The sequence below is a fragment of the Rissa tridactyla genome, chromosome 6, assembly GCF_028500815.1.
Source record: "Rissa tridactyla isolate bRisTri1 chromosome 6, bRisTri1.patW.cur.20221130, whole genome shotgun sequence".
Lineage (NCBI taxonomy): Eukaryota > Metazoa > Chordata > Aves > Charadriiformes > Laridae > Rissa > Rissa tridactyla.
The window spans coordinates 15601291-15620624 of NC_071471.1; the positions used below are offsets into that span (position 1 = coordinate 15601291).

Here is a 19334-nt window from a genome sequence, read left to right on the forward strand (position 1 = left end):
TAACATTTTGTTTCCCTGCATGACAAACAGTCCTGTATCTCCTTTTTTTTTTTTTTTTTTTAATTTCATTTCCTTACACCCATATTTTTCTCCACGAGGGGGAGTTTAGTGGATTACAGTGCATTTTCCGTCTGCAACAGAAGGGGTGGCCACGGCCCGTGAGCCTGGTCTGGTCCACAGAGCAAGCCACCGAGCAGGAGAGGTGGGTGCCTGAAACGCCTCTTGCCCAGGACACGGAAGGCGGTGCAGAGCTCTCATGCCACCAAGGCACGTGAGGGCCAAGACACCAAAATATGGACCACACCAAAATATATAATTTCACAAGTCTTGAACTGATCTAGTGAAGCACTGGTACTTGTGTTGATGACACTTTTTCCCTACAAGTCAAACCTGTCCGTATCAGTTCGGGGGTCTTGATGGGGGTGGTTGGGATATTCCAAGAACAAACAAATCCTGCTGTGGAAATGCAGGAGTTCTTGCTCCTGAAACATGCCCCAGTTGCACTGCAAAGTAAAAAAGTCCTTATGACAAACAGAAGCTGTCGCCTGGCTAAGGTAGTCTCTGAACTAAAACCATACTGCAAGACAAGACTACTGGCCAATTTTAGGCACAAATATGGTCGAGGAGGACTAGCTAAAGCAGGAGACCCGTCTCCTGTGCTAACTCCAGGGAAACACAAGCAGCACAGGACCTGCCAGGGCATTGGGACCAGCGATGCTGCTCCAGCCACAGCTGGATAAAGTGACCCCTGCATCCCTACTGAAAATAATTAGAAATAACACATATTATGTTACTTCCAAGCAAGTGCTGCACAAGCCACCTATGCTAGTGCATTGATTGAATAGTTCCTGCAATGGGCAAGTTTGCTGGGATAAACGTAATGCTACAAGGAAGACACAGGCGATAAAAATTGATTACTATTCTGTTTACAACTAGTGATGAAATCAGATTAGAGTCCTGCATATACGAAGACAAATGTAAAAAAATCCTCTTTTCCAAGAAATGTCCTTCCATCCATAAATATGTATTTCATTTAATTAAAACAGATGATAAACTCTCTGTAGCATGATCTATTTTTGTGTACTATGTAGTGCCAACCACAACATCGGTACTGAATAAATTCTCCTGCTACACTGACTTGCCTTTCTAGGCATGCTCCTTAAAAACACCTCCTTCTGCTGACCTACAGTCATGTTTTAGATTAAACAACTTTTTTGCTCCACATAGATTTCTTTTAATTGAGAATTGAAGAAAATTGAGAATATTGAAGTGAATGATTATTATATTTGAGTTTATCAAAAATAGGGATGAGGACAATATATATTAACTGCGTGTAGGAACTGTCTCTAAAATTCAGAATGCAATTATGAAACTTGTTTAGTATGCTAACATTTTAAAAATGGAAGCCATTAGGAGAAACAATGCTTCTTTGATTCTTAGTAAAATGCTCCTTAGACTAAAACACACACATACACAAAAATGCGCTGAGAAAGTAATCCTGAATGCACATACATTTGGCGACAGGATTTCAACGGTTCGCTATTGCCTTATTCATCCTGGAGGGGAAAAAAAAAAATAATCTAAAACATTACAACAGGAAATCCAAAATTGTTCTTTGCCAACTGGAGAAAGCAGGGATTCAGTGAAGTTCTTAACTTTACAAGTTCAGTCCATAGTTCCAACCTTATCCAAATGTCAGCATTTTAGGACTGCGCATGTATAAAGGGATTGTAAAGAACAAATACAGAGGAACAAAAATCTGATTTCAAATGGAAAAAGAAATGCTAAACTACATAAAGTGTCTTGTAATTGCATCTCTACCAGTGTTACCACCACACGTATTAGTTATGTCTCAGACCTTAAACTGGTAAAGCAGATTTCTCTTCCGTTACTGAAATGAGTAATCCTGGAAGAAGTGCTTTTATACGGGCTTTAAGTGTTACTAGCATTTGTTCCACAGATTCCTTAACTGAATTAAAATAGCAGAACCACCATGGTTCCTGTTTATTAAACACATACAAGACAAAAAAGGTAGATCATAAATACTAATTTTGGCCACAGGTTCCTGAGTTACACTCTAAGAGCACTGTGTGTAACTCCCACCCACACTAATTCCTGCTGTAATTCTTCTGAGTAGAGCGACGTTAAGAATGAAAGTGGTGCTTTGTCTTTTAAAAAGGATGCTGAAGATGCTAAGGTTACCAAAGGCTGGGAAGGGGGGTTGAACAAGAAGGGAAATAAAAATTAGGATAAAATAGCAACTAGAAAATTGGAGCTACACAGTACTAGAAATTCTTCATGAACAGTCCAGTATAACTGATGCAGAACCATTAACAGTTATTTCATGTTCCATTAGATATGATCCAAAGCACAGCGCATCTCAGAAACAATAAAAAAATAATTTTAAGGGTGTTCTCATGCACAACAACCTGCCTGCACCTACCAAAGACAGAAGAGCCTTGAGTGAGGAAAGCCGTGAGTGACGCCAGCCAGCTCGTGCTGCACCACAAACGGTTACAAACGAGAAGCGGTTTCAGAGTAATTACCCTCAGATGTTTGCTGCAGACTAAGCTGCACAGACCAGCCTGAAAACAAGCTGGTCTAATTTTGTTCATCCATTAAGCAGATAAATCTACTTAGTCTTCCCCAGGTCAATGGACAACAGTCTACCTATTACTAGTATCTTCCAGCAAAAGCTGTTGTCAATGCAATAGGTTTTAGTGGAAAGGTTCCTTACATACATCCATCTACACAAATATCGGTAGCATGTTACAATATTCACGTGGCAATTGCTTCAAAAATAAATGCTGTTACATGTTAGATGATTTACAGAGCACTTAAAACCAGTGATTAATACATAATTTTAAGATGAAGTACCAAAACGCTGCACGTGCAGAAATTCTTTAGACTATGTAGTAACCTAAAGTTGTGGTTTTTCTAAATTAAAAACAGTTTATGAACCTCCTGTTTTCAAAAACAATTTAGATCATAGACGACTAAGCTAACAACTTATGAAAGGACATGAGGGATAACAGTAAGGGTAAATATACATCTATCAAATCTTCTCTTTCCTGATTTATGTATGTACACACAACAAAACCCCACAGCCATCTGAATGCAAGCAAATTGTGTTCTGTTTAATTCTGGACTACACTCACCCTGCACCAAGTATTCTACTCATGCTACTTGCAGGAAGGCAGTAAACATTGCGAGTGTCCGGGGTGCCAGGATTTAACTGCACCATCTTCAAAATATAAACTTTTTTAATTTTATAAACTATAGAAATAAAATGTTAATTGAGGCTCTTGCTGAAACAACTAAGTAATGTGCTGTACTAAAAATACAACTCATCTTGTTTACTGTTACTGCATTTGCAAAGTTAAATATGAAAACCATATTTCTATATATGTGAAAGTAAAAAAAAGTATTTCTAAAAGTGAAAGAAAAATTAAAGGATATTTAATATAATATAAGCTTTCAATTCCCATCTTTCTGAATACAACCTTCTCAATATATATTCTCTTCTTTTGATACAGAATGGATTGGATATACAAATTCTGTTTTATTCAGCTTTATGTTCTTCTACCAGTTCTAATAGCTACAGTGAAGCAATTGAAAAAAAAATAATAATCAAACCGCAACTTTTTAATGTGGAGAGCCACTCCACAGTGCTATCCAAGAGCACACGCGTCCTCCCGCTCCCTCAGCTCACGCACAGCCCGGAAGGCGTCCTGCTGCAACTCCAGCCTAAGAAAGCCAATTTGATGCTCCCAGCTTGATAGGAGACAGAAAACCCCTGCAACCTGGTATATGAGTAAGGGTGTTCAGGGCAAAGCAAGGGCTGCAAAGAAGGAAAACCAAGGCAGGAAGATGATGATGCAGTGGTGATCTAGAGATGAGCCATCCTGCCAGAAATGGGTTTCTTTTCCTAGAGGTTCTGTTTATACGAGAAGTCTCTGTCAAAAGCAATCATCGGTGGAAGAAAATAGCAGTCTGCCAAAGGTGAGGGAATAATAAGGTCAACTGAAGGAAATAAAAAGTTAAAATAAAATGCAAAAACAAAAACACGACACACAACGATGATGAGAAAGAGAAGCATTTTGTGCGTTTAACCACACTGCACGTCACCAGGAAGGAGACAAGCACTCAGGGTTCACATTCCCACTTGCTCCTTGGAACAGAAATGAGAAAAAATGTGCCTAAACTCTGAGAAAGCACAGGACCTTCACAACTCCTAATAAAAATGGAAAAGGGTGGCCAATACTCCCTGGGTAAGGGAAGAGAGAAGAGACGTGTAAGGAAGTTGCAGCAGTTTTTAGGATGGCAGTGCTTCCAAAATTACATCTCTAACAAAATTTTTTCCTACATCTCTAACAAAATTTTTTCCAAAGGCGCAGTGGATTTAAAACATGCGTTCAAGGTACTCAAGTATCACTAACGTTCGACTGTAACCTGTTCTAACCACAGGCCTCAGCTATAAATCTCAGTGTGGTTGGAATGTACTCTTCTATAATATTGCTTTAAAATAAGACTTGCAATCATTTTAATAATATGGCTATATTAGATGCAATTCTCATTAAACCAATGAAAAGTACACTTATGAAGCAAGGAATGTTTTCCTGTTAACCTTCCTCTGACTTCTTCCTGACAGGCAAAAATACAAACTGTTCTTACTGTAAAGAATGATTAGAAGTAACTTGTTTGAAAAAAGCTCAAACCTAATTAATAAAATTACCAGTCCCTGACTCACTCAGAAGACAGTCACGACCTTTCCATCAAGAAAAGTAAACCAAGAAAATTCCCCACAAGCAGAAGCAACTCAATCGGATCCAGGCATGTGATTAACAAAGGATTGTCCTGTGGATGGTCTGGGTGTATTTATGCCAGACTTACAAAATCATGCATTTCACCTCAAATTTTAAAGCCATCAGCCTATACTGCATGATGTCATCAAACCCTTTCATGAAATCATTTGTAGCTTTAGACTCCACAGCATCTTGCAGCAGTTTCACAATGTCATTACGAGTTGTGTGAAAAGGATGTTCCTCCTTTTCTTTTTATTTGTTTTGAAGTTACTGCCTAATTGTTTCAGCACTTCTCTTTTGGCATGAGAAAAATAACGAAGTATTTCTGTGCAATTAATGGGAGAAGGTAGCTGAAGGAGGGAAACCAAAGTGAAGAATCCTAGCATACATTTTAATTTACTCCAAAATTACTTCAAACTACTGCAACACAACATTTAGTTTGTTCTTTCATCGTTTCCACATGCACCTCAAAGGTTCAAAAGCAGAAAAAAGTAACAAACATCTGATTTCATCAAGAATCAACAAAGCTGAAAATCCATCAGTACCGATAATTCCAGTACAACTGAAAATGAGCAATCATAAAAAGCAAATAGTTAATTATTGAAATTCTCAGGAATTGATTTCTAATAATACAGGATGTCTTAGCCTTAAACACAGATGCTACCCTGAAAAACCTCTTTGTTCTGTCTTAAATCAGCCAGCAGTAATCCCTGCGTTTACCCATGCAGAGCAAAAGCAAAATTTAAATTTCTAACATAGTATTTGGATTATAACGTATAACCATACATAATGAATTGCGATGTGGATATTTGCAACTAAGAAAAGCAATTCAAACTGCTAAATCCTAATGCGCAAGGTCTCAAAAATTACAGAAAAGAAAGACCTACCAGGTAAAATCAAACCTCTATCGCCATTTTATCAAACACCTCTCAATTTAACCTGTCAACTCTGAGAACTGCACAAGTGAGGTTAGGACCATTGTGGCAGGTAACAGTCTGTAAATTTTCAGCAATATTGTGCGCTTAAAAGCCTAAAAGAATGAAGCTGTGGCAAAAGTAGACTGTACAATGCAACCCCTGATCTTCTGAGTAGCACTGTGGTCACAACAGAGTCGCCCTGTAGGCTGACTTCTCTTTCACGAGCACCACGTCCGCTGTCGGCTCCACATCTTCTTACTTATAAAAATATTTTACACTGCACACACCCAGTAGATCTTCACATTTTAAGACTAGACAGATTAGACCATAAAACACACAACCTCACTGTACACTGAATGTGCACGATGGGAGAAGTGGGCCTTTCAAATAATAAAGCATTCGTTTCTGCAGTTCCTGACTGTATTAGAATTAATTTTATATTTGTGGCAAATAGTTTCTTTATCCCTGATAAACTTTTCTGATTTCAAAAGTACTCCAGCTGTAAGGTAAAGTACTGCGTAAATTCTGATTAAAGTTATTTCTCCCCCACTCCCTCCATCCTTCTCCATTTCCTTTATGCTTACTGAGTACAGAATGAGCACAATGCATTGACTTCTTACTATCTAGACAAAAGCAAGACTTACGCATTTGAGGGCAAGCTGAATTTAAACTTTGTAGACTGGAAATCCTGAAGAATGATTTTGCCTAAAACCATTATTCCAAGTTGAGGATAGCTTTCTTTGGTATGTTATTAAAGGTATGCTGCCCAACAACTGTGTCCCAAGTATGTAACTATTGCTTCACCCAACTTTTATTGTTAGATGTAAATGGTGTTTAAGTTATATGATCTTAACATCATGCTATTGTGCAGCGTGCTAGACCTCCACCAGGCAAGTCCATCTGCTCCCCAGGAGTATACGTTGAGGTAATACATTAATCCTCACTTACACATGCTTCCTGTGGAACTCCAGAATCTTTCCTTCAATTCTTTCCTGGTTTGGCAAATACTGGTTTGTTTTAAGGTGTTCTCGATCCTCGGTTTCATCAAAATCCCCTATTTCGGCTATTACAGAAAACAAAACAACATTAGAGTAAGAAGAAACAATGGAAAAGAAACAATGACAGAAAATACTTGGTAAGGAATTAGAAATCCCAAGAGGCAGAAAGCATTCTCCTTTAGGTGCTTCAAATTTGTGCATTATGTTTCATAGTCAGCTTCATTTTACAAAACACATTTATCCCCAAGGAGACTTCTGGGGGATTATAGCAGTATTTTAACATCGTTTGGAAACTTTAGACGTCTTTACAGTCAAAGATGTGAGACTTATAGAAGACCCATGAGGTCGTCTAAACATTTCTTTCTCACAGATAGCTTATACCAAACCAGCATATTTTTCAATTTAATTTTTCTAAATATATGTGAAACAGTTATGGACAAGCCTACTTGGGAAGAGGGCAAATCAGATTTTAGGAACTGTCCAAAAATAAATACATAGCAAAAAGAGAAAGCAGTGCTATGTGGCTATAAATCCCCACAGCGCATCCATCTTGACCTTTGCTCTTCCCTTCACATATTCATGCCTTTCAGAAAGGATGCTGTGGATTTAGGAAGAGATTTACTGAAGAAAAAGGCATGAATCAAAAGTGTGGAACAGCTTCCATCTGATAAGACATGAAAAGGCCAGAAGTCTTTGGCTTGGAAAAGAAATGCATGAAGCAGGCAGAACACATGGCAGACATATATATAGAGAAATTACTAGTTGAATAAATAATTTTTTCTGAAAGTTATTTACTTTTTCTGATAATAAAATATGAAGTTACAATATTAAGCTAAAATGCCAAAGTTTTAAAAAGACACAAGGATATACGTTATCCTACAAACCTCCCAAAAACCAAGCTGTGAAGCTCATTTTCACAGAAAGATGCCAAAAATATAATCAAATTCAAAAGTTCGACAAATGCATGGAAGCGAAGTTCATTAAGGGCAACTAAATGAAGAGTTGCAGAGTCAATCTTTGACTTAGTAAGGCCACATGCAAAGATTACTGGATGGACGCAGCAAAGGAAGTATCACCATATGCTTATTCCCTTTCTGAGGGCTTCCCCATAGCATCTGCTATCAACCGCTGCCAGAGAAAGGAGTGGACTAAGTGAACTAATAATCTCATCCAAGGCAGCTGTTCTTCAGAAGAACACAGCAATATCCTGTTTAAAATCAAGCCAGCATACAAAACATCAAGAAAAAAAAAAAAAAAGAAAAAAGACAGGCGTTTTTGTAAAATAGTTTATGTTAAAAATAATCCTATTCTTTTGCGCCTCTAATTTCCTAGTAGGGTAGGAGCAAGCCCAGCCAGGCCAGCCGCTGAGCTTTGCCCACTAGCTCCACGCTGCACTGCAGAGCGCAGAATTTAACGCTGGAAAACCATCAGTACATTTGACCTGTGTCACTTGTTGATGCACGCACACAAGACAGATTTGCTCTTCCAGTAAAATCACCGTAACTAGTATTACTGTAATTGTATAATTATTATATGACAGTACAGAATTATATAACTAATAACTATTTAGCAGTGCACGTGTGAAGAAGTACCATTTAACAGCTTTTGTTTCAAGCCAGCAAGGAGGCACAGCCCCCCATTTCTGCAGCTCAGGTTACAAACGTGGTGAACACTCTATCATTTGGCTGCTGCTCAAACTGATTTGGTGCCTGCACCCGTTCAAGTTTTTCAACCTCCTTGTCTTAAAGGCCACATTTTTAGGTCTTTAGGTGCGTACAGACTGAGCGAGCAGCAGCACAGAGAGCTTCCAAATCAATTGCTTCCCATTTCCATTTGCATTCCCAGCAAGGAGGAAGGCTGCTGACAACCCCGCTGTCCAACTTGTTCTGGCACGTTTCTAGTTTTATTTCAGCCCAGTCTTTACACACTTATCTCCCCCCAGCCCCAGGCAAAGTGAGTAAGGAAGCACAGAGGCAGACAGGAGCAGCTGTCTGGAAGATGAGGAGCGCTAGTGACGTGGTTTGCAGAGCCAGGGAAAACGGAGAACGCAGAACGGGGCTGGTTTCATCCATTCTCCATGAAGCCAAAGCTATCTCGTGCATAAGCACCAACTGTTCCTCACCACAGCTAGCCCTGACGACAACCCCAGCGTTCAAAATCAACAGGTTTATTGCATGTACAGAAGGAAATACGGTGAGACACAAAACGCTTTTAGTTACCAAAAACTTCTATATACTCTTCAATGACAACATCACCCGATGTCACCACAGTTGAGATACTCACATTGCAGAAGGTGAGAGACTAGAAGAGCAGCCGTATTGTCACTGCAGGTCAGTCGTTCCTCTGCCAAGTCTCTCTTGATTTGCAACGCAAACAGGTACCTGAGAGAGAGTTACAAGTACCACCTTGACACGTGAAAGAACAGTAAAATGACTGAGCGGTATTTTGTAAAACCAGCATCTCCTAATTCTTCCTCTCTCCAAAACCAAAGTAACACAGAAGCCTTGCTACCAAGGACGGTCAAATCAAACCAAACAACCTGTGACTAATACAGTGCAATTTATCAGTGCAGATGAACACGCAGGGACAAGGAAGCAGAAAGAAAACCACACTTTTAACAAGTTTGATTTGTCAAGTAACAGCAGCTGTAATATTTAGTCGGAAAGAAACTTAATGAACACTTCAAGTGATTTTATCTACTAGAACAAGGATGGGAGAACATCACTGATTCCAATATCTTGTTAGGGAAAACAATAAGCATTTCTGCTAGCACTCAGATTATTTACTAAGTGGTTGCATTTTCCGGGACTATAATGTTAGCAGCCTAAAAACACAGTGAGAAATTAAATTTCCTTTTCTTATACTGCTATACTCATCTAACTAAAGTACTTTCCATTCAGTTGTTAAAGAGGAGTAGATTTCTGTTTAACAGCTTTGTGTAAGTAAAAAGCTGCCCGTAAAACATAAAAGGACAGAAGAAAAACTCGTCAGCCTTGAAAGTATGCTCATAAGGACTGACTCGGTAACCCAAACCAATTTTGATACCTTTTTATGAATATAATTCTGGCAAGTCTTTTGTCCTTTTTACTTGAAAGAACGTGCAATAGGGACTACAGTAAATAGGCAACAACTCATTACTATAAACCTCTGGCAGATTGATCAATGTTCTCTATTGAATTGCACTCTGAAAGAGAACAGTTAATTTATTTTTAATGAAGAATTAATTTAAAACCACTACGTATTATGTTCTTGAGGCAAAAAGATAATAAAAGGAATACATTTTGAATGTGTGTGTTTGTGTGTGTGTGTTAAATTTTAAAGTACTGTAAGTATATATTAAAGAGTTCTATAAAGTATGTCCTGTTTTCTACGTATCTGACTGCGCAGATATGCATATCACTGCATATCAGACTGACATATCTTGGTTTCTTCATTACACTCACAACAAAGTGTACACATCATTAATAGCATTATGAAATACCTAGATGCTTTAAGCACAGACCAGAATTCCACAACAAATGCTCCATAAATAGGCAAAAATACAGTTCCTGCTCCAAAAGGCTGCATTCCTAATGAAATTCCTAGAAGAAGCAGTAATTAACATAAGAAAATTGGGAGGAAAGAAATATTTAGATAGTATTTATCATTACTAGAGACAATTGCAGCAGTTATCATGCTGTTTTGCTCAAAAATAAGCCTGAAGGATAATAATGAACCTCTGCCGATCTCTAACAGGAATTCCACTTAAAAGTAGTAAAACTGGGAATAGCACTAAACGAGCTCTTTAAACATCGAAATCCTGGGTAACGTCCTTGTTAGAGGCACAGACTTCAAACCACATTCCCAGGTGCTAGCAAGTGGATAGGTCTGCTGAATTTACCAAAGATCAGTTACCAATCGTCAAAAGCACCCCATGATGAGCACTGGTGAAAAACCTGAGTTTGCTAGTTGTAGAATACTTAAAGAGTGGACTTTGGAAGTGTAAATGATAAATAATTTATTAAAATATGTACTGATTATTTTATATAGGTACTGTTTATAAATATGAGTATTTCCTCTATACTCTGTCTCTTTTGACACTGTGATGTTTGGAAAGCCCTAACCGCGCTGTTTTTTGTTTTGAAAAATATTTTTTCCAATAGCATTCATCTTTACATATCTGCTAAAACGGTGACACTAATCAAAAGCACACTTTCGCTCATCCTCAATGTAAGTTTTGTTTGGATACAGATGCAATGTCCTCCTACTTTTCCCTTCCTTTTATTTCAGTAGGTAATACAAATCAAATTCTTCAAAGAATACTTTACCTGGTATATTCCTCTTGCAACTGACCCGGGTCTGGAGGGAAAAACTTTACAGCTAGACGAAGCATTGTAGTCTTTGGTCCTATAAGAAAAGTTAGTTGCGTCACAAAAGACTCTTGTTCTTCATAAGCACATGCATATTACGTTTTCCAACGTGCAGAGAAATACAAGCACATGAAGCTTAGCCAGCTTGCAGCTTGCCAGCTAACTATAGCAGGCCTATGGCGTATAGATTGTCCATGTCAACAGAGACACAGCAGATAGTTCCTCTGAAAACTCTCTATACTACTTCTAAGGCAAGTTTGCAGTCTGAATACTGTAAAAATAGTTTCGTGCAATGTGAAACCTATAATAACCCCAAAGCAACCACCTGACCTCATATGAAGGCATTTTAGATGACCCAGTGTGAGGTTCCCAGAGGGGGAGGAGGGTGGAGACCATCCCACAAGCTCTCCCAACCACCACCATCGGAGCTGTAGGTGAGCTGAATCCATGAGTCCGGCCGGACCCAGCTGGCTCCCCGCAAAGATAAAAGTGCGTTTGCAGACTGCTCCTGGCATGCCTGCTAATACCCATTTCTTCCCATTTTTAACACTGTTCTTGTAAATCTCAACAACAGGGAGAAAACTAATTTAACATTTGAATCTAAACAGAATCCTAAGAAATTATTTAAAATAGTTCACAATGCTCTGTGTAACATTTTACAACAAGAAAACCCATCTGTGACTGGACCGAGTTAACAGTTTCAGCATCACAACTCAGCCTGCGGAACCGTCTGGCTCGATGCCCACACTCCCCTGTTTCACCAGTATTTTCAGAGGAATATCACAGGGTGCCATAATCGCTTACTATGCCACGGCTGGGCACCACCGTTCTGCTGTTGTTTTTCCTGCTCTTAGAGCAGATAAGGCTGAGTATTTCTGAGTATTTTGCAGGCAGGCAGAGCACTAGCCAACTTGTGCTTGCAGAAGCCTACTGAGCAGCCATCTCACATTTGCAGGCATCCCCCAGACACGAGGAGCAGCCCCACGCTCCCCCACCCCATCTCCACTCAGCTGTGACTGACCGAGACCTGTCCTCAGCACACACCTTCCCACAAGGAGCCTTGAGCGTGCAGAGCCGAGAAAGGCAGGACAAACCGCGGAAAGACAGACCCCCTCTAAAAGGCACAGGAAGACTTGGCAAGGGAAAAACTGCAACCCCTCTTCTTGCTAGACTATTCTCTTCCAGGCACAGATTTCATGTCCTGACTGGACCTCAAAGCTAGCCCTGCTTAGGCGTGACCTCCAGAGGTACTTTAGAGCCCGGCCACCCCGGGACTCTGCCTGCTGCTGCTGTTTCAAAGCAAGCTTAGCCAAATTAAAAAAAAAAAAAACAAACAAAAAAAACCCAACCTACTCAAATTTGAGCACATCGGTAAGCCCAAGCCAGCCTGCTTTAATTTATTTTAAGCACCAAGATCTCTTAAAGCTTGACAAAGGGCAATTTAACCCCATCAGCCCCAAAGTACACTGATTTCTTCTGTCCGGAATACCCGATTCCCATACGCCAAACATTCCTCTGCTCACTCATCCTCTCGTTTGTCAACAGGGGAATAACAAACTCCGCTTTCTGAGAAGTAGCTGGGAGAACTAACTCCCTCTATCACAGCTGTCAGAAGAGCAGCTCCCAGCCTCTGATCCCAGAATTACCAAAGCTCTGATGAACAAAAAAACTAAAATCCACACCCTAATTACAGTGTAATATCTAGAAATGAAAGGAGGCTGGAAATAACACACTGTAACAATATACTAAGCTCACATTTTGCAGAGACCAAAACCATACTAAGGTTTTTATAGTTGTTGAGACACACCAAGGAAGGAAAATAAAACTTTACATCAAATTTCTGAAAATACCCCGAGCCTTTGGAAGATCTTCACAAGGTTAAGAACAGACCTGCACATTACTCACACCAATCAAGTGGAAAGTATTGCTGCAGAAGCAATTTTGGCAGTGTTCCAAGCATCACTTACATTAAATGATAATAAATATTAAAAATTAAAAACCCAAGGCTGCATATTTGCTTCTGTAGCGGAACTCCCCCTCTTTCTGTTTTTTTAATCTTGCCTTTTGTCTATGAATAAGTGCCATTCTAATTAGGAAAAGAAACACTGGGCCAGTCTTAACCAAGATGCAGAATTCATTGTAAGAAGCCAAATCTGAGCAAAACCAAGAACAACAATAACAAAAATGAAGTCAGGAAAAGTTACCCATGTGGGTATGGTGAACACAACACTATATAAAACTGGCAACATCTTGGCAACACCTCAGAGAAGGTACCCAAATGCCAATCTGATACTGTGTGCCTGTTAGGAAGTCAAGAATTTGGATGTAAACTCCTTGCTTTCTGGAGTGGTTCAGTAGTAAAATTGACTGTATTCATTTGAAAATAATCAAAAATAAAATCTTTATCATGCAACACCAAGTTCTATATATCTCAGAATAGGTCATTAGCCAAGACTAATTTCAATTAAATATTAATAATCTAGTTCTTTTGTTTTCAGAGAGCGTGTCAAAGACTCAGAACTGCATGCCTACAATTACACAGTAATCACCATCAACATAAACTAACAGGTTTAGCTGTATCACCTTAAAGCTCCTGATAACATCTAACATTCCCCTACTACTAGACTGAAAGTTACAAGATTAACTCCAAAATCATTAAATTCTAAAAAACCAACCAAAGAAAAAAATCCAACCGTAAACCCACAATAAAAACGAACCTCAGTGAAACTTGTTAATGTGAGAATGTGGGAAAAGATCATCAATCTGTGCCAAGTTCAGGCATTTCTTAACACCATGAGCAAACTCACTGAATCTCATTCTTACACAGTGTCGCTTTCCCTTGGGACCCCCCAACCAAGCAGGGGCACGCAGAAGGGAGCGGACTGCCTGTGGGGGTGCCCGGCTGCCAGGCTAGTCTGCCTGCACTGAGCTGCCACCCCAGGGAGCCCGGGCAGAGGGGCACCAGGGAAGGACAGTCCCAGCGTGCCTGGGGAGCATGGAGTCTGAAGCCACGGCAGGTGTGGGTAGCCTTGCACAGCTGTATTGTCAGATGTAAACTTCTTTCCGTTATTGCAGCTTGCTTAGTGCCTTACTTCTGAAATGTCCACATTACCTAGTAGTTAAATTAATTCTCCTCTTAACGCTTTGTATTCAGAAGTACTGTCAAAGGAGTTACTAGGAAGATGTTCCTGTGCAATCATATGTTAGCTGGATTCAATGAAAGAACAGCTTAAGTGACTATAGATGCAATTAACATTTTAATTGTAGACATTTTCAAGGCTTTCTACGGTCATATCTCATTTCGATTTTAAAAACAGCAGAATGCCAGGAAAGGATTCAACTAGCATAAAAAGAAAAAAGAATTTTCACCCGAGCTATTAAAACTTTACAAATTTAAAATTGATTTCAGAACTTGAACATGTGCCAGACAACTGACTGGTGTCTCCTACAGATTAAGATAAAAAAAAAATTTTAAAGAAATCTTTACACGTCACCGGCAACATAATGTGGGTGGTAGACCACCAAGCAGCAGAGCCATAAATTTTTGCACATCTCCATGGTTTTAGACCATTTTAGAAATATATATATATATACATAGCACCAGGGAAAAGACAGCCATCAGCCTATGATGTAAGGCTAAGTTTCCCCAATTTATATGGTATAAAAGGAGTAACCAAGCGGCATCATAGACCTATGGTCCATCAGATCTTTTGATTAAGACATAACTACTTCCAACCAGGGGCACTGGAAAAAGAAAAGAAGCCCAGCTGCATGGAGTATATAAAAAGATGGCAATCCAGTATTATATACCATCCTAAGGAAGCCTTCTTTTACAGCTGGTTTGACTCTTCTGCTTAAAAAACAATGTCACTAAAAGTTAAAACCAGTTTAAAAAGTTAAAAAAATCTAGCTAGAATTGGTGAGTTCTTATTTTCTGGCAATAAGTTTTAGGCAGAAGAGTAACTAAAATCTACCTCCTAGTACTAATTTTCAACGTTTTTCAATTAAGATTTTGAAACGAGTAGGAATCCACCACACCCTCCTGATCTTGTTCTTCCACAAAGCCTTTACAATCCGAAACAGAAAATAAGCAAACAGCTTAATGCTGTTCTAAGGAGGAAAAAAAAAAGTTTGATCTAATCTTTTAGCATCAGAACTAGCATACTGTATTCTTCAATTATTTTTAGCCTTCAGAGTGCATCTCACATTACGTTTTAGAGTAGCGTAAAGCAAAGATAGCATCGCTATTGCAATATCCTCCTGGCGAAAAAGCAGAAACAAATTCCACAACCAAAGCAAAGAGGACGCCGAAGCTTCAGCTACCCACCAGGTGGGAGATCCCTACTTCTGCTCTCTCATTGAGGCTGCTCCCGAGCGCATTGAGAGAGTTTTTGAGAATGAGATGGGAATACCCACCCCGCTGAAATTCCCTGTGTGTCAGCAAGCTCTGAGCACAGCTTTCTGCAGCCCTCTGAAAGGCGTTATCAGCTCTCAGACAGGATCTCACGACTAGAGATGCTACCTCTTCCCATGCAATGTGTGCGACAAGCCAGAATATTCATTTTTCTTCCCATTGTAAGACAGCACAACTTACAAAAGCTCACAAACAGCAAACGACATGTTTCACTTAAACATAACACCAGCTGACCCAGTCTATCTAGATATTTATGACAGAGAAAGAATCATACCTTCAGTAAGTTTCCATTCCACCCACCACATACTACATATTAAAAACATCAGGTTTGCATGCCCAGACAGGAACCACTATAGCCCCTACCAAGTACAATCTTCAGAGAAGCATAACCAGTAAATCAAGTAGTAATTGTGAAAGCAACCCACATAAAGCAGATGTAAATTAAGGAAAACTTCCTTTTTTAAAAGTACTTACTCCGTACTTGTTTAATAACAGGTTTCATAGGTTCCAGCCAAATCTGAAATTAAAGAAAAAAAATTACGAACTGACATTCATATTTGAATACAATATGAAAACATTAAAAGTAAATTAAAATAAAGCAGTAATTGATGAGAACGCATTTCTTCCTCACTGCAGTAATGCAGCAACTCCTTTTCTTTAGAAAAAGTGTGCTTATCTCTTTGAATTGACATTTATCATGCATCAATAGAAAAACCACTGATCCGTGCTTAAAGCTCATCTGGACAGAAGGAGAGCCAAGTCAGCACAAGCACACCACCACTGCCAAGAAGACAGAAATCATGCCAACACACACGGCCGTACACCAGAGACAGGCCACAGAATTACAGAAGGTCTGGAGAACATGACAAGGTCCAACTTTTTATCCCTCCCATGCTTTGCACATCTCTCTTACCTACCTACTTAAGGATTTTTACTCGATATTAATTTCCCACAAATTTTTCTCTTGACAAGCACATTTTTAAAGAGAGACTACTGTCATTCTAGTAAAAGGAGTATCCATAAAATTAATGCAAAATATTCTGGATGCTCAACTTCCCCCTCACCCCCCCACACCTCTCCAAACAAAAAATTGTAACAAGGCTAGTTACTTCTCTGCCTGAGACAGAGCTGAGGATTTTAAGAACCTTATTAGATGCAGAAACCCTTTGGAGGCTTTGCAGAAGAAACAGAAACTAAACAAGCTTCACTGTATTTCCTTGGCTCAAGAGCAGTGCTATTAGCATTCTCTACCTTCTCAGTCATATTTTCTGTGTGTGAGTCGTAAAACTAGAAAAAGTAACAGAAAAAATTGACGACATAGTTTTGGGAACATTTTCTAGTTTAGACGCCCCACTGTCCTCTCTGTAAGATACAGGGTAAGTGACTAGGAGGCTCACAGAGTGTCAGTATTTATCTAGATCAATTATTTTCAAAGTTTGCAGGTCTGTATGTCTGCTGTCATTATTAGAAAGAGGTTCATAATGACTCTTCAGGGAAATTAACTGAAGACAAACATGAACACTAGCAAAATTACACGTTGTAGTATCATTTTATAAGTGCTTCACAGATTACACTTTGAGTTGATGTTTCCCCTTTCAGAGGAAAGGAGGATTTTATGTCCCTGAAAGTGGGAACATCAGCAACTATTTAACTGCTTTATACATTTTTTTGAGATTTAACAGGAAGTAGAATCTGATTCCTCCTCTCTGCTTTATTAGTTGTCATTGTTCTGGACAGCGAAGCAGATTTACAAGAATCAAAGAGATAATCTACAGGAGACTCCACCAGACTTCGACACTTTTGACACTCAAGCAAGTGTATTCACTCAACCTTTTTTTTTTTTTTTATACGGAATTTGTCAGGGAACTGTACATACCCAACATGACTGGATGTTCTGGAACTCGATCCCAAAGTAATCCGATTCAATCAAATTCAGATGCTTGTAAACTTCTGTCAATAATGTCTGGCCGTAGTATTTTGACTAAGGAAGTAAAAAAAAACAAAAAACAAAAAACAAAAAAAAAACAACAAAAAACCCACAGTGAGATGAAGATGAGTAAATTTACAGAAAATTAGAAAAAAATTATAGCATCTTCAGAAATTGCAGAAAAACATCTCAAAGATTCTTCACATTATTTTTGTCACTGTAACATGCAAATATCCAATACACAGGCACAGCGCCATAGAACCAAGTTTCACAGAAGCAGAGGAACTCAAGCTGGAAGGGGCCACTGGAGGTCACCTACGTCCAACTCCTGCCCCAGCAGGGTCAGCTATGAGACCAGACTGCATCAGCTACAAACCATTCGCAGCTCCTTTAATAAACCGTCACCATTTGTTTGTGTAGCTGGACGATGTGGCTCTCCCCCAGCTGCGGCGGACTGAAGCAGGGGCTGCCAAAGCCCTGCTTGGATGCACAGCCCCACGCTCGTACCTACACCAGGGACCACATGGCCATGCACAGCGTTCACACATCGGCAAGACTCAAAAACATACGCAGACGCCCTAAGCGAGTCCAAGACAGCCGAGGAAGGCTGGGGCACGGCAGTTTGCACCCAACTAGTATTTCTCCCTGACCAAGAAAGCCCCATCCGGCCCCGCAGGAAAGGAAGAGCTGCGCGCGCAGAACTTGCTGGGGACTGGGCCCACAGCAGAGGCTGCTCATCACAGCACACCCAAGGCCTTTGCTGGCAGAACCAGAACTAGTCTTCTCCAGAAGAACACCTTTGAAAAACTCTAACATTTTTCTTACAACAGTGTTCAAGAAAACCCAAGGTGATAATCTGTTAATTAAGGAATAAACAGGAAGGCTATAGCGGGAACCCAAACACCCTCCTCTCGCACCATGCCTTCTGTGTAACGTCATCTGTGATGAATCCCTCCCTCAGGAAACTCACTCACTAGCCCTTTTCACAGTCAAGTTAGGTGCAAAGCCACAAGACAAACATTGGCAGAAAGTGGCTATGGTAATATGGGAGAAAACGGGAAACTTGCACAGCACACCCAAACCAACTACACTTGGGTCTGCTTATTAGAACATACAAACTGGCTCTCAGCACCTATTATTGCATGACTGCAGCAGCCTCCGCAAGAAAAACAGCATTTATGAACCTGCACATCAGTGAAGGTGATCTGTGAAAAGAATGCAAAGGGCTCTTGCATCCCTCGGTACCTGTTCCAGCAACACACAAAAGCCAGCAGGACGGCTAGCGCAGGCTGCAGAAGGAGGTAGCGTGGCCACTGAAACCCATGTTCTACCCTGGACCACAACTAATCCTGCAACTGCTGCGACAGAGTCTGGCATCACTCTGGTCGGCTGGGCGATCCAGCAGATCTCACCTCCGGCTTTTGCGCCACCGAGGTCTCGTTTGTTTGGAAAAGTCAGAGGGCTGGAAGACTCTACAACTTTCCCCATCAAAGCTGGCACACAGTTCTGGAATTAGACTCAAAATTACAACAGTGTATCTTTTAAAAGTATTAGATGTTATAATAAATTAGTAATAGAATAATTTAATAAAAATGTAAATGAAAATATCAACAGAAAGAATAGGCTACATTAAGTTAAAATAAAGAAGGTTTAAAAAAGTAAAAAAGATGGTGAAAGTTGGGGAAACCGTTTCACATGCCTGAGATGCATAAAAAGTCAAGAGCAATTGCTTCTTACTGGAAAAAAAAGATTAACCGTCCATGTTTTTAGAACTGTGTAATTTAGTTAAATACCTCTGTACCACTTAAAAAAAGCCAAACCAACTTCAGTGAGAAAAAGCATGACAGCTCTGCAGTACTGCAAATCTGAAATAGCTTCGGTAATCGCACTGCCGTGAATGGAGCTGACCGAATCCAATGCTATA

At 39.8% G+C, this 19334-nt stretch overlaps 1 protein-coding gene across 4 annotated transcripts in view; it reads right to left on the minus strand.

The window, feature by feature from the left end:
- The window catches only part of FARP2 (FERM, ARH/RhoGEF and pleckstrin domain protein 2), an 89058-nt gene that overhangs the window by 44015 nt on the left and 25709 nt on the right, over nucleotides 1-19334 (minus strand). For all 4 annotated transcript variants that reach the window (XM_054206041.1, XM_054206042.1, XM_054206040.1 and 1 more), the window contains exons 3-7: nucleotides 17360-17464; nucleotides 15958-16000; nucleotides 11028-11106; nucleotides 9004-9101; nucleotides 6671-6785 (exon numbers count right to left, since the gene is read on the minus strand). In XM_054206041.1, coding sequence (XP_054062016.1) covers nucleotides 6671-6785; nucleotides 9004-9101; nucleotides 11028-11106; nucleotides 15958-16000; nucleotides 17360-17464 — 440 coding nt within the window. The remainder of the gene's footprint in view (nucleotides 1-6670; nucleotides 6786-9003; nucleotides 9102-11027; nucleotides 11107-15957; nucleotides 16001-17359; nucleotides 17465-19334) is intronic.